Source organism: Peromyscus californicus, unplaced genomic scaffold (assembly GCF_007827085.1).
Source record: "Peromyscus californicus insignis strain IS unplaced genomic scaffold, ASM782708v3 Scaffold_5__1_contigs__length_169319896, whole genome shotgun sequence".
Classification (NCBI taxonomy): domain Eukaryota; kingdom Metazoa; phylum Chordata; class Mammalia; order Rodentia; family Cricetidae; genus Peromyscus; species Peromyscus californicus.
The window spans coordinates 22,773,134-22,788,509 of record NW_026294573.1 but is presented as its reverse complement, the minus strand read 5'-3'; the positions used below and the strand labels follow the sequence as shown (position 1 = coordinate 22,788,509).

The window sequence follows — 15,376 nt, the reverse complement described above, 5'->3', positions numbered from 1 at the left end:
GTATCACATGCGATCATTATTAACACCACGAAGCAGATGGGGAAACTGAGGCTCAGGAATGAGAATAACCTGCAGTAAGTCTCCCAAACCTTAATCCTGACAGTCCACTGTCATGGCACCTGAGACCCAGGTGTGTTCTCAAATCAAGGTGAAGGGGGTGGGGTGGGAGAGCACAGGGGACTGATCTCAAAATGGGGGAAGGTTAGAAGGTTTGAGAATGGTCTAAGAGGCAGGCTGCCTGGATCACCCTCTCAGGTACCAGGAGGTCAAAACTGAAGCTGAGTAGCAAGGTCCCAGAGCTGCAGGGCAAGGCCAGGACAGCTCCCGGGAGCTACCCCTCCCCCGGAGTGGGGGGCGGGGCCGTGATCTAGATCCCCGGAGGCCAGCTGTCTGGGGCAGGCGGCCTGGAGTCTGTCCCCCGCCAGAGGCGGCAACGCATGTCACGGCCCTGCTTCCACCCGAGGCGGCTCCCCCGCTACCCCACGCCGGGTGGCTGGAGCCAGGGGAAGAGAAAGCCCTGGAAGAAGCACGCCCGCTGGAGGGGCCGAGGCCTGGGGTCCAGGCCTCAGGAAGGGACTACGGGCCACGCACATGCACAAGCACACCGACACACCTTCCACACAGCACACGATGCGATGCGCTCGCGAACGCACAGACACGGGCGCTGGACATACATATTCAGACAGGCGAATGCACACACACACACACGCACACACACACACACACACGAGCGCGCGCCCACACACACACACACACACACACACACACACACACACACCCCCTCCAAAGGACGCCAGACTCCAAAGCACACACAAGTGTGCGATCACACCACAGGTCAAGCGGGAGCCCCACGCACACATTCACACACGTCCGCACGCGCGGACCCGGCTGGCCGGGAGGCCGCACAAAGTTGCAAAGCAGACGTAGGCAGCGTCCCCGGGGACCGCGGCGTTCCCGGCGCCTCTGGTGAGCCACGATGGGGAGGCCGTCCCGCGGCCTCCAGCCAGGCCCTGAGGGGGCCCCGACGCCGCAGCCCCGCCCGCACCCGGGTGCGCCCCGCGGTCCTCCCCACCCGGGCGCCCCGCGGCCCTGGCGCCGCCTCGGATCAGCAGCCAGCCAGCGCCGCGCGGAACTTGCGAAACAACAAACGGCCCGAAATGTCGGAGTCGGAGGCCACGGCCGCGTCTCTACCCCCTCCTTCCCTGGCCAGCCGCAGGGCCGCCCCAGCCTCCGAGGGACGCTGCCGCGACAACTTGTTCCGGCCGGGTGCGCCACGCACGCGCGCGCGCGCGCGGCCATACACACACTCACACATGCACACACACCCTCGGCCCCCGGCCACACTCGACCACGGCCCAGGAGCGCCCCACGCTCGCAGTATTCCTAGCCACGCAGCCAGCGGGCACCGACACACTCACATCTACTCCAGACAAGCTCCCCCACACGCATTCTCCGGACCCACACAGCACCGCACACCCCAAACGCTCCCACAGGGGCACTCGTGGACACAGCGCACAGACACACAGGTTCAGATCCGTTCCCACGCCTGTACACACATACACATACCACACACGCACTCCCGGGGCCCACACTCGAGCAAGATCCACAGAACCCTCGCAGCACACACATAAAACAAACACGCGGGTTCTCGAACGCACCAGCAACAGCACTCCCGCCTGGGGAATACAAAAAAGCCAACAAATGCAACACAGTGTCAGACGCAACTCCAGCCAAGCTACGGAAACTCAAATATACAACCCACTTGGCAGCACCGACAGACACCGGCAGACACGAGCTAGAGCACACCCGGTGCCCCACGCAGGCAACACGCACGCCAGCACACTCGCAGCCGCGGTACACAAGCAACCTCAGCTTGCACACAAACTACGGACACCGCGGTCACAGACCCTCGGAGCATACGACCGAGCATCCCGCACTCCGACACGCGCGACGAGCCATCCCCGGCCCCTGGTGCTCGCGGGATGAGCTCGGAGGGACCCCGCGCGCTTACCTGCGGGAGTCTCGGTCTCCGGCGCGCAAAACTGGAAGGTGAGCGCCAGGACCAGAGCCTGAGCACGGGCCATGGCTGGGGCGCCGCCGCCTCGGTCCTAGGGACCCGCTGCTAGGAAGGCGACGCCACCGGAGCCGAGCCCGAGCCCAAGGCGAGCGGGAGCCGTAGCGGAGCAGCGCCGCGCGGAGCGGGACTGGCGCCGAGTCCAGAGCGGGAGCCCGAGCGAGCGGGGCGCTGACGTCAGGCCCCCGGGCACGAGTTCCGCGGTCTCGAGGCGTCCCCTGCTGGCGGTGGCGCGCGCTGCGGCCCGGGTCCCTGGGCCCGCTGGCCCCGGCGCGCCCTTCCCCCACTCCTGCACCCCGTCGAGAAGACCCATGGGCCGGTGCCAGAATTCACATGAGCATTCTCAGACAGCACATTTGTTGCCCACGGCTGAAACTGTGATCCAGGGACACTTGGCTCCTCTGTCCCCTCCACCGTTTAACTTCTTTCTACCTTGGCCCTTCCGAATACACATTCCCATCTCCCTCCAGTGACAGAGCACTCCTCAACCTACCAAAAAAACGTTGTTGGGCCTTTAGAATTCTGGCTTTTACTTTCACTAACACGAAATTCACCTCTCCCATTAACTCCCATGTCTCCTACAATGGCCTCTGGCTACTCGGGGTAAATAAATTTGGAACTCTGCCCAGAACAACTGCCAGCAAACTAGTTGTCGGTGGCTAGGTAAGACCAGGCGCCATGTACGTGCCTCTCCCGCTGGTACTCTGTTAATCTTCGCCATTGCCCTAGGAGACACAGACCACTGTAATCCCGTTACACAGTTGAGAAAATTGAGATTATACAGAGTGGCTTTTCCATGATGATGCATCAGTATGAGGCAACACCAAGATCAGAATCAAAGTTGTCTGGCTTGAGCAGTGTAAGAAACAGCCTCACATCTGGAAACCCATTCTTTCTCAAATACTGACCAGATACAGGGTCATTGGTTTAATGATTGTTGTAGGTCACAGAGGAGACATAAAACAAACCAAAAAAAAAAAAAAAAAAAAAATCTGGGAGCTGGAGAGAGATGGTTCAGTGGTTAGGAGCACATACTGCTCTTGCAGAGGACCCAAGATGGATTCCCAGCACCTTGTCCAGTGGTTCAGCTGCCTGTAACTGCAGCTCCGGGGTATCTGATCACTTTGGGCCTTGTAGGACACTGCACTCTTGTGCACATAGACACACATATAGTTTAAAATTAAAACATAAATTTTTAAAAAGCTCTCCACCCTCATGAAGCTTACATTCAGGGAGGAATCAGGAAGAGAGGAAGGAGAGTGGGGGCGGGGCGGGTGATGGTAAGTGAACTAACAGTGGGGGAAGAGGGTTGCTGCAGTTCTAAACAGACCACCTGCTATTTGATGGATTTGGTATTTATCACCATCTTTAGAAGCACTGTCCCTCAGGGCCTGGTATCTGGCATGCTCAATAAGCAATGAATGAGTGGGTAACTGATAAATGGTTCTAGACATGGTCCTTGCTTTCATGAAGACTTTGTGAAACTTCTGTTCCAGCAGGGGGGCAGTGCAGCAAACATAAATAGATGTAACTGCAATCTGAGACAGGCACCCTCGAGGAAACGGAGCTCTGCAGCAAGGGACACTAGGGACGGGGGTCCTGCTTTAGATAATGTGATCCAAGGGGCCTTGCTGAGGAAGTGGCATGATACCATAGGATCTGAGACCTCAAGCAGACCAATGGGAAGGAACACTTCAGCCAGAGGAGCTAGCCTGGGCAAAGATAGACTGGTGGGTCGACGGAGATTAGGGAGGCTGAAATGGAATGGTGGGGCAGAGGCAGGTGCAGCTGGAGAAGTTGCCAGGGCCTGCAGACCATACAGGAAGTGGAAGAAGGAAGAAGTTATAGGTTAAACCCTAGGAAAATGATAAGCCACTGATGTGAAACATGGAAGAGTCTTGAGTTCTGATTTCTTATTATTTTTGTTTCCCCAACAACTAAAGACAGGGACATTGAACGAATGTATTTAAGTGCACATCCTGACGTATGTAAACCCTCCCTGTTCCCTACCTCTTCCCCCAGCTGGCTCACACTGTGGCTGGCACACTGAGACTCTGTCCTGAGGCTAGAAAGGGAAGAACTGAGTGTTCCTGGGCTCCTGGGCTCCTCTCTTATAACTGCTGCTTGACTCCAGGCTGAGACAGGGAAGGGGACAAAGACCCAAAGCTGGCGAGGACCAGAGCATTAAATTGAGAGTCACGGGGAGACAGAGGTAGGAGGGGGAAAAGTGAAAGCAAGATAGAAATACATGCTGAAAAAGAAGAGTGATCAGGCAACCAGACTGCAGGGGGAATAGAACGGAATTTTTTTTTTAATCTCAAGTTTTGAGGTATGGAAACTGAGACTCAGAGAGCACAAGGTATTGCCCAAGGTCACACAGTCAGTCCATGAAGGTGTCAGGACTTGAACCCCAATTTGATAGATTCCACATTCCCTTGTTCCTTGGTCAGGGGACAGCATCGGAAACTATGGTGAATGGAGAGTGCCAGAGCTAGCAACAGGTGGGCAGATGAAAAGAACATTCCCCTTTGCTTTAAAAAAGGACCACAAACTTCAAAAATCCTTGAGAGATGAAGAAAGACCCTGGCTTGGAGTGACTGGCCCAAATCTAAGGAGAAGGATAGGGTACCACAGTCTGTGCCAGATCAAGAAGAAATTCAATTACCTACAACTCATGGAATATTTATGATGCCTATCCTGTGCTAGGCCCCCTGTTGAGAGGTCGTGTCATGGAGATGAACCAAACAAGGCCCTACTCTTAGTGGAAGGGGAAGCGGGCATATAAGTAACTATGAGATAGTATCCTAAAGGCCACAGCATTAGCCCAGAGAAAAGACAAAGGCATTGGGGTTAATTAAATAATAATATCTGAACCTGGAATTCTCCTGGCAGTTTAGACAGGAAAATTCATGTCAGGCAGTTGCAACCTGAATAAAAGTGTAAGACAAGGAGGAGCTGGCAAAATAGGGGCCAGGTGGAGTTGGGTCACAGGCTATGTACAATCTAAGAGAAGAAAATAAAGCAGGAATGATAGGTGGGCATCAAAGCACATATTGTCTTGAATGCAAAGTTATGGGCACAGGCTTGAACCCCTTCATCAGGGGTTCTCAAACTGTGCCCCTGGGTGAACCCAGATGGCCTAGACCAAAAGTGAAGGTTTATAAGGATGTCCAGGGAGATAAAGTCCAGCCTCAAGGAGGAAGACTTGCTTCTGATTCTCCAGGCTTCTCTAGTTGGCTGACCAGGGATTGGGGGTGGGGCGGGGTAATAAAAACAGCTCAACGTCACTTAGAGGGTCCTACAGCAGAGAGAGCTTATGAACTTCCTGGCAGAAGTACACCTACCTGTCACTGTGAAAATGGGTAAGCAGGAATGGGTGTTGTGTTCACGTGTGTGCACGTGCACAGACGTAACTGTGGGACCAGGCTATTCTCCCACCATTAGACATGAGCTTTCTCTAATAAAGTGCAGACAGTTATTGAGCATATACTTGAGCCAAGCCTTAGTGTTTTATATGTGATAGTTCTCACTTTATCTGCAACACATAACCCTGTAATAGTTTTTGAATGTTCCCGTGTGCCAAGCAATGTGCTAGGTGCTTCAGGCGGCATTATCTCCTTCGATCTTCAAGACAACCTTGAGACTATTAGCCTCTCAATTTGTTGTTGTTGTTGTTTCTTTGCCTCACTAGAGATCAAACCCAGGACCTCACCCATGCTAAGTGTGTGCTCTACCACTGAGCTACGCCCCTAGTTCTGCCCCTTAGTTTTAACCATGAGGGAAACAGAGACACAGAGAAGCCAAATCAAACATCCGGGACTCAAAGCTAGATTTGCTTGAATCCAGTTCCCAGAGCCTTGATCTCCATCCTTTGTTGGGCTCTCTTCCTCAGAGAAAAGGCTTTTATTCCATGGCAAGCTTTGGGTCAGTCATTTTTGTCCTTCAAAGCCCTGGCTCCCTAACACTTATCTTCTGGGTTACCTCATCACCATACTCTGGGAAGCTTGTAAAGACATATACTTTTGGGTCATGTACCTGTCCCAAGATTCTACCTCAGTAGGCCTAAAATAGGCTTTCTTTTAGGCCACCAACCAGCTCCCAAATCATGACATGGAAACTTAATATTAGTTATGAATGCTCAACCTAGCTTAGGTTCATTTCTGGCTAGCTCTTTTAACTTAATGTAACCTGTTTCTCTTTATCTACATTTTTGCCTCAGGGCTTTTTTTCTTTCTTTCTTTCTGTATGTCTGACTTTCCTGCTTCCTCCAGTGTCTGAAGCCCAGCTTCTGGCCCCAGTGCGTCTTTCTCTTTCTCCCTCATTCTCTTCTCCTTCTTTCCTCTTCTTTCCTCAGCCGAGATTCCTCCTCCTCCTTATTCTCTCTGCCTGCCAGCCCCACCTATCTTTTCTCTGCTTAGCTATTGGCTCTTTAGCTCTTTATTAGACCAATCAGGTGCCTTAGGCAGGCAAGGTGAAACACATGCAACACATCTTCACATGATTAAACAAATGCAGCACAAACAAATGTAACACATATTTGCCTAGTTAAAGTCATGTTCCACAACAACCTCATCTGACTTCTGCGCACCCAGATTTGAAGTCAAGGGGCTGGCTCCAACAGCCCCTTCCTCAAAGGGCCCAGCCTGCCTCCATCACAGAGTGCTCCTTTTCTTCAAACTGCAATAGTGTACACGCGCATGCACAATAAGGTTCAGCTGGAGGTTTATTTATGCTTATGTCCTCCCTCCACCCAAAATAAGACCCTGCATCTTCACAGGCCTATACCTTTTTAGAAAGCATTCCCATTTTCCTACTCAGTCTCTATGATATGAGCATTTTAAAAGATGCCTTCCGCCTTACGATTCCTCTCATATCTGAACAACTTGACGTTTTTACAATGTGTAATCCTGTCCACCATAACGGTTCTTCTAACATTTCATCCAATCCTCACAACCATCTGAAATGAAGTGTATAATTTTCATGGCACTGACGAGAAACAGGCTCGGAGCTGTGCTCACTTGCTAAAGCTAGGAAAGAGCAGGGCTAGGATTTGAACCTGGTATTCCTGCTTCCATGTCAGCTTTAGTCCCAGCACTCAGGAGGCAGAGACAGGCCGATCTCTGAGTTCGAGGCCAGCCTGGTCTACAGAGAGATAGAGTTCCAGGACAGCCAGGGCTACACAGAGAAATCCTATCTCAAAAAAACAATAAAATAACGATGATGATGGTGGTGGTGGTGGTGATGGTGATGATGATGATAAAGTCCGGTGTTATTCTGGGTAATTGGAGATGAAAGGAAATGATACCTTAAAGAGCCTGGCACAGTGATAGTTCAGTAGAGGGTGGGAAAGGGAAACTGAGGCCAGAATGTAAATGACTTCCCCCAAATGAAACACCACTCTGCAAGCAGTATTTGCAGCTTTAGGTCAGTCCGAGACTCTGTTCGTTGGGAAGGCTGCGTTGGGAAGGCTGCTTTGGTTGGCTCTACAACTTCTTCTCCAGGTCCCTGCTTTTCCTATGCCACCCTAATCGAGTCCCCCACGGCTGGCGGGGAGCCGTTTCTCTGAACACTACAAAGGAGGAGAGGAGAGGAGAGGAGGGTGGCGGGGCGCCTCCTTTAAAGGGCGGGGGCGTGGCCACGGGCGGGGCGGGGCGCAGGCTTGCGGTCGCGGGCGGATGACGTGACCCGGCGCGCCGGCTTCTGCCAGGGCTGGAAGTGGCATGTTGGTCTGCGGGCGACTGACAGGGGCGCGAGCCCGGGCGCCTCTGCATGCGGGTCTCCTACTAGAGACTTGGCGCCGCCGCGGCCGGACCGCCTCCTCCTACTCCGCTTCCTCGGAGCCGTCCAAGGTGCGGGCGCTGATCTATGGCAACCACGGGGATCCGGCCAAGGTCATCCAGTAAGAGTCGGCGCCGACGCCGGGCAAGGAGCTGGGGTCCCTGGAGGGTTTTTAGCCGGGCGGCGGACGGCGAGGAGAGGACAGGGTCCGAGGAAGCGGACGCCGCCGTCCGACCGACGCCGAAGCCCAAGGCGCGCTTGCTAACTCGACTCCGGTGCAAGAGTGAAGGGCGAAGTTGATTGACTGGTTATTGATCGAGGATGATGGCAGGCACTCCTTTGTCTTAAGTGGATGCTTTCGATTGCTTGTCAAGGCACCGTTCGTCGGGGAGGAGGGTAGTTTTTGGATGTGTTCCCATTTGGCAGATGAGAAAACCGAGGCGTAAGAAAGTTAAACCTACTTGCCCAAAGTCACCCAGCCAGTGAGAATTGGAATGTGAAAATATGGTCTGACCGCCTACCTAAGTTCTACTCCTTTGTTTATATTTTTCAGAGGAAGCTATCAGAATACTTTTACATCTGTTTGGATCTTCAGTTCTCAGTTAAATGGGTGGTAGGTTATTGTTTCCGTTTCACAGAGGTGGAGGGACTGTCCGAAGTGATACAGCTAGTTAGTGATTGGAATAGGGGCTTGAATTCACCGCTGGCCCCTTTCTCGTGTGAGTTTCCTTCCACTACACCATGTATGCGTCTTGGCCTAGTTAAGAGTTGTTTAAACTCGGCTTGGTGGCCCCACCTTTACTCCCAGCACTCCAGAGGCAGAGGCAGGTGGATCTCTTGAGTTCAAGGCCAGCCTGGTCTACAGAGTGAGTCCAGGACATCCAGAGCTATATAGAGAGAGTTGTTTTTATAATCCCAGCATGCTGAGGGAAGAGGGTTGTAAGTTTGAGACCAGCATGGGCTACATAACGAGCCTTTGTCTCAAAACACAGAGAGTAAAATACATAAAAAATAAAAAAAAAACAAATACAATTTAGAGACTGCACGTGATGGTGTGCCTGTAACCCAGCACTTGCTGAGGCAGGAAGATTGTGAATTTGAGGCCAGTCTGGACTACATATTGAAACCCTGCCTCAAAAATAATAATAATAATAATAAATAAAAGACAAAAATTTGGGGTTTACCAACATGTGTCTTATTATTTTCTCTTCCCTTCTTAAAGTTTCCCCGTATACTCCTGGCTAGCCTGGAACTTGCCAAGTAGATTTGGCTGACCACGAATGTATACTGATCCTCCTTCCTCTGCCCACTCCCACCCCCCAGCACTAGAACCAAAGGTGCCTGCTTCTAATTCTATTTTTTTTTTTGGGGGGGGGGGGTGCTGGAGGTGCACTCCTTTTGTTGTTGATTTGTTTGTTTTTTGAGACAGGATCTTTCTTTGTAGCCCTGGCTAGCCTGTCTCTGCCTCCCAAATGCTGGGGTTAAAGGTGTGCAACTCCAAGCCTGCTCCCACCTCATTATTTTAAAAGAGAGGCTGGCCTCTAACTCCCAAGGGCTGGGATTACAAGGGTGTTCTCCACGACTCCTGCTCCTCTTCCTTTCTCTCCCTCCTCAGACAAGGTGTCCCCGTATTGCCCAGGCTGGCCTGGAACTTGTGGCCCTCTTGCCTCTTGCTTCTCAAGGAGTTGGAATTACTGGTTGATGTTCTTTTAAATTGCTCTAAAGGTGGGTGTGGTCAGATGAGTACGTGACCCTGAGTTTATCTGAAGCTCCTCTCTGCCTGCCAAAGCACCTAGCCTGTACTTAAACCATTACAACTGTATGTTTGCTGTGAATCGAGGAGTTATAAATGCACCACAGGGGAGTCTGCAGGTGCTCTTTGGTGGAGGGCATTAGCTCATTCTTAGCTGATTAGCCCTGTGTGTGGTGCTTGTGAGGTGGCCCAGAGAACCAAGTGAACTTGCCAGACACACAGCTCAGCCCAGTTAGGGCAAAGAGCTGCCTCCAAGGCCCCTGATTCCCGCTTGGTGCTTTCACTTGCGCCCTGCTCCAGGCAGCCTTCACAGCTCCTTAGACTGACAAGTTATGTGTAGATTATTTGTTGGTAATTCAGATGCAAAAATTATGAGAGGACTGAGAGACTGACTAACTTGTCTAAGAGCAAACATCTTATATTGGTGTAGATCAGAGGCCAGCTCTCAGGAGTCAGTTCTCTTCTGCCATCTTTGGGGATCTGGTGCTCGAACCCGGGTCCTCATATCTGTGACTTGCGCCTCTGCCAGCTGAGCCATCCCACCAGCCTCCAAGCTACATTTTGCTCCGAGGCAATGAACCATGTCAGGGAAGACATTTCCCTGAAGATTTTTGCTTCGGTGAGCTGATGAAGCCTTTCTGAGCAGAACTCCATTTCAGAAATCCCAAAAGGAGTGCTCCCAAGGCTTGTCATTTGTCTGTGTGTCTCTCTCTCACAGCTGCTCCTGTCATGTTAGCTCCGAAGCTCATTTCATTAAGAAGGGCACCTTTTATTGAGTTCTCCCAAGGTGATGAGGAAGGCCTGGGTGGTTAAACAGCTGTGTGCTGTGGCCTCCTGATCGGTTTCCTGTTAGAGAGCCAGGGGAGCTGGAACAGACCTGTCTGTCGGCAGATGCCACCAGGAAAAAAAAGACAGCTGCTTTTTTCTTCTGTCATGTCCCCCAAGCTCAGACACGACACTTGTACCAGGCATTCTCTTCAGCCTTGGCTTCACAGCTCAGTCAGTCACCTGTGCTACATTTGGAAGTGATTTCTGGGCTCCCCTCTGAAGTGCTTAGTAGGACTGGGGTGTCTGTTTTTTTTAAGTTTCACAGGCCTTCAGGTGACTGCTGTCCAGCCAGTGTTGAGAAGCAATGTCTGTGGATAGATGACCAGGCAGTAGGAATTGTCCCTGGTCTGGAATGACATTCCCTTCTGACCCAGATTCAGGCAGCTTTGTTTGTGTGGAGGCTGAGGCCTGTGACCAAAATTCCCTTTGTAGTCCTATGTGCGGTTTATATGACCACAGCCACAGAAGAATCAAGTGTTCTTTTCACATCCCAATGACTGGGCATCTCTGGATCAGGTGACTAGTAGGGTCATGAAACTACCCCAAATCCAAACCAGAGTTCCCAGACAGGTGTGTTTTGTATTGTGGGCCAGTGCTCTCAGAGCTGGGGGGACACTAGGAAAAGGTATGAAGTCAGAATGCAGAATTTTACAGTAGTCTGGAAATTTCAGAGGTGGCCATAGCCATTCTATACCACAGAGGTTCTGGAAACCGTGGTGTCCTTTTCTTTCCTCCTCTGCTATCCTCCCATCCCCACTCTAGAGAGTGTCCCCTCAGATTTTTGCTGATGTGGAAATAACTCATTTATTGTATACCCATGAAGTAGCAAGTGTCAAGCTAAGTTTTCTGCATAGACTGTGGTATTCAAATGGGACTGACCCATACTGTAGCTCAGTGTAGTGTCCTTGCCTCGAATGCACAAGGCCCAGAGTTCAGTCCTAGGCATCACAAATCAACATCATCCAGTTTGGTTCACTCTTCCCACTTTAACAGATAAGGAAACTGAGTCTCAAGAAGATCGAAAGGCTCATGCCCAAAAGACGAGAATGTTCCTGCTTAAAAGTACTTCATGGAGCTGGGCAGTGGTGGCGCACACCTTTAATCCTAGCACTTGGGAGGCAGAGGCAGGCAGATCTCTGTGAGTTCGAGGCCAGCCTGGGCTACAGAGCAAGATCCAGGACAGGCACCAAAGCTACACAGAGAAATCCTGTCTCGAAAAAACAAAAAACAAACAACAAACAAAAAAGTGCTTCATGGGGATGGGAGTCCCCAATGGAGACAAAGGCTGAAAGAAGTAGTTACAATCATCTGGAAGGACTTTTCAGGATGAGATGGAGTATAAAATTAGGATTATGATAGTTTAGAAGAGGAAGTGAAATTACAGGTCATTCAGTGGCCGAGTTTTCTGTTCTGCCCCGGAATGAGGCGGGTACCAGTCTTTGCCCTCTTCTCTACTCTTCCTGCATCTAGCCTGTGTGATTGCCCACACCTATAACCTCAGTGCTCGAAGTAGAGGCAGGAGCATCAAGGGTTTGAAGCCATTCTTGGAAACTAGCCTGGGCAACATGAGATGCAGTCTCAGAACACCAAAAGAAACCCCAGCACCCTAAGTGGCTTCTCACCTGCCGGCTGCAGGATGAACCCACACTGGGACACCTTTGGTTCCGATGCCCTTTCTGATTTAGGACAGATGGAATATAGGGGGTCCGGGTTATGTTGGTACTACATTCTCATCATAGAGTGCTTTATAGTCTGAGTTCTTTCTACACTTGATGTCAGTGTTTAAAACTAAAACTCTGCAGGTAACTTGGTTTGTTTGTTTTGTTTTGTTTTGTTTTGTTTTGTTTTTCCGAGACAGGGTTTCTCTGTATAGCTTTGCACCTTTCCTGGAACTCACTCTGTAGTCCAGGCTGGCCTCAAACTCACAGAGATCCAACTGCCTCTGCCTCCCAAGTGCTGGGATTAAAGGCGTGCGCCACCACCGCCCGGCTGTAACTTGGTTTTTAAACTGGAATTATAGTATTTTTTTAATTGACATTTTGGTTTGGTGCTCTGTTGAGGACTTTTTTGTAGTCAAAGATGAAGGAAGTAGACATAGTGTTGTTCACCGAGACCAGTGATTTATACCTTTGCTCACCAGGAAAGCCCAGGCTAGTCCAGGAGTCGGGCCACTATGGTCCAGTGGGGCAGGTGCTATGATATGTTCAGAATGTAATAAGTACCCAGAAGAGGGGTGACTAATCCCCTTCTCTTGCCCTTGGGGAGTCAGACTAGCAAGAAGTCTAGGCCCCTTGGGAGATGGGGTAATGCCATATGAGAGGAATGTCCTAAGCAAGAAGCTTCAGGTATAGAAGCTCTGAGGGCCTGGATACCTAATGCTGCCTGGGAGAGATCTGTGTAGTAACTGACCCAGAGGAGATTAAGCTGAGGTTGTGGGATTCACACTCATACAACACTGTGGAGTTCATGCCATGCCCCGCTGTCCTGGTTTCCTCCTAGTTGCCTCAGAGGTGAAATGTGGCAGGCACATTGAATCCTACAGTCGGTTAGAAGTTTTCCCTCCATCCTGAGCCTCTGAGAGATGCTGTCACTCTGCAGCTTCAAGTCACATTCCTATCTGTCCTATCAAATGCTTCCTGGACTTTCCCACTCAGGGTGAGTTCGGAGGGGCCCTTGTTTTAGAAGCAGACGAAAAGCTGACAAAATCATACCAGCTTGAGAGGTTTTGTTGGGACCACATGCAGCATCAGTACAAGAGCAGTGGTCCACCTTCCGATCCTTCCTCTGCCACTGATCATTGAAGTGTAGAAATCACGTGGTCAAGTCAGCAGTGGTCATATCCATACTCTCCCCCAGCTCCTGGGTCAATAACAGATGCTCACAGCTCCCTCTTGTGTGTACCTAAGTCTACAGGCCTTTAGAGCCCATTCTCCCCAACAGCACTCTTTCCCACCGAGGCAGGATGAGACCTTGTGTTAAGGAGCTTTCTGTCACTACACATGCATGAGACTGCTTAGAAAATGCTTAGACTACATTTGGAGATTGGAGTCTACGAGTCATGCCTTGTTTCTGGATAGGAGCATGCACCAAAACCATGCACCTTCGCATGAGCCAGAGAGGAAAAGACTAGGTACCCCAATGACCTGAAGACCTACCCCTGGGTTCCATCTCTTACCCACAGTGCCCCGGCCGCCAAACCTCTAACATAGAAACGTTTATGGGCTGAACTATAGCAGATCCCTCTCAGCACAGCACTGCAGCCATTGAAATTGAGGACCAACTTCATTTTTCTAGTCATCCTCTGACAGTTCTATGGAAGTCAAGCAGCCGCTGGACTACATGCTCCAGCTACTTGGGATGCGGAGGCAGGAGACTTGCTTGAGCCCAGGAGTTAAAGGTTAGGCTGGGCAATATAGTGAGACCTACACACACAAAGAAGGTCGGAGTGGTGGAAATTGTGCTTGGCAGACCAAAAGATGAGTCCCAAGTGGAAGGTGGGCAGGGTCACCTTGAGGTGGGAAAGCCAGAAGAGGCCCAACAAGGCTGGCGAGTGATAGAGAGCTCTGGTCCCTAAGAGTCCAGGACTCCTCTAGATCTTCACCAGCTGAGGCCACTCATAGTCCCTGCTAGGGGTCACAAGCCAGGAGCTGAGGAACCATCTCCTTCCCACTTGGGACATGTGTCCTGCTTGTTAATTAGTAAAATCCCAGCACCCCAGGCACTCCACTGAGTGTGTGGATCATGAGGACCACATACAGACCTGAGGAAAGCCACATGAGGTATCAGTTCCCTCTGCCCGGTGCTGTATGAGGCACACATTCCTGGCTCACGTGCTGAGCAGATGGGAAAGTCACTGGTTGGTGACACACGCTCTCGGTCAGGTCTGCCTGAAATTATTTGCAGTGATGGAGTGAAAGATGAAAGATAAGGACAATGGTGGCTGATTAAACATGGAAGGCAGGAAGGAGTGTTCAGCGCTGCTGGCTGGTGTCTACCTTACCCCGCAGATAGAACTGAGCCAGCCCCAGGGGACTGCGCACTCTTTTCCTGTCTCAAAAGGCTCTTTCTTCTGCCTGCTTTTGTTTCCCTTGTACTTCATATGGTATCACAGGTGTACAGCCTCGGCCTCAAAGGAGCCATTGTGACCTTATCCAGCCTGGGATCTGTCAGTTGAGACAGTGGCAGCCCTCGGAGTTGCCTGGCGCCATCATCAGACTCACAGGGAAAAGATATGAACAGTACTGGGGCGGTGACTTGCAATCTAGCCAGGTTGTGTTTGGGTGCCTCATTTGAGCTCTGCAACACAGCCATCATTTCCTTTGGTGCACTTAAAAAACCAGAAACAGGACAAGAATTGCTATCATTGCACTGGAGGGCCAGCTCCTGGAATTCAGGCCCAGCCCTCTATTCCTTCTTGTCTCAGCAGCGGTATCCTTGACGACGCTGTTAGAGCTGTCTGCAGGAACAGCCGTGTCTGTGGTATTGATGGCATTCCATGGGGGCAGGCTGGGGCTGGTCTCCCTGATGAGATGCAGCTGGACCAACACGGCTCACCCCAGGCGGGTAGCAAGTATCAGGCCTGCCTCCACCACCACCCACTGGTGTGTGCAGTTTCCACTTCCCAGACTCTAATTTCTGCTCTGCCTGCCCCTACCCACCGTTCTGCCCTTCTCTGTGAATCTCAGCTGGACTTCCCAGGAGCCAAATGGAACAAGGAACAGTGTGTAGCCAATGACCGCCTGCTCTCTGGAGGTAGGCTGGTCTGTGAAAGTCATGCTCCAGTCAGGGTAGCTGGTCCAAGCCCCCTGGGTTCCTCTACCGCAGGACTTCTCAGAGCCTTTATGGTGCCAACATGCGGACTCTTAAGGCAGTGTTTCTCAGACGCACTGAATCCCAGGGAAAGCTAATGGCTCCTAGGAGAATCCCTCCAACATGAGACCAGA

At 51.3% G+C, this 15,376-nt stretch overlaps 2 protein-coding genes across 12 annotated transcripts in view; one reads left to right on the top strand and one right to left on the bottom strand.

The window, feature by feature from the left end:
* Positions 1–2,223, bottom strand: part of Ptpru (protein tyrosine phosphatase receptor type U) — a 78,075-nt gene extending 75,852 nt beyond the window's left edge. For all 8 annotated transcript variants that reach the window (XM_052715545.1, XM_052715546.1, XM_052715543.1 and 5 more), the window contains exon 1: positions 2,012–2,223. In XM_052715545.1, the coding sequence (XP_052571505.1) occupies positions 2,012–2,084 (73 nt within the window). In that variant the 5' untranslated portion in view covers positions 2,085–2,223. The remainder of the gene's footprint in view (positions 1–2,011) is intronic.
* Positions 2,224–7,746: 5,523 nt separating this feature from the next.
* Positions 7,747–15,376, top strand: part of Mecr (mitochondrial trans-2-enoyl-CoA reductase) — a 30,933-nt gene continuing 23,303 nt past the window's right edge. Inside the window, exon 1 of one of the 4 annotated variants that reach the window (XM_052716545.1) lies at positions 7,747–7,973. In XM_052716545.1, the coding sequence (XP_052572505.1) occupies positions 7,795–7,973 (179 nt within the window). In that variant the 5' untranslated portion in view covers positions 7,747–7,794. Of the gene's footprint in view, positions 7,974–8,350; positions 8,466–15,376 lie in introns of those variants that run through there. The other 3 variants (XM_052716544.1, XM_052716546.1, XM_052716547.1) reach the window with 3 other exon arrangements.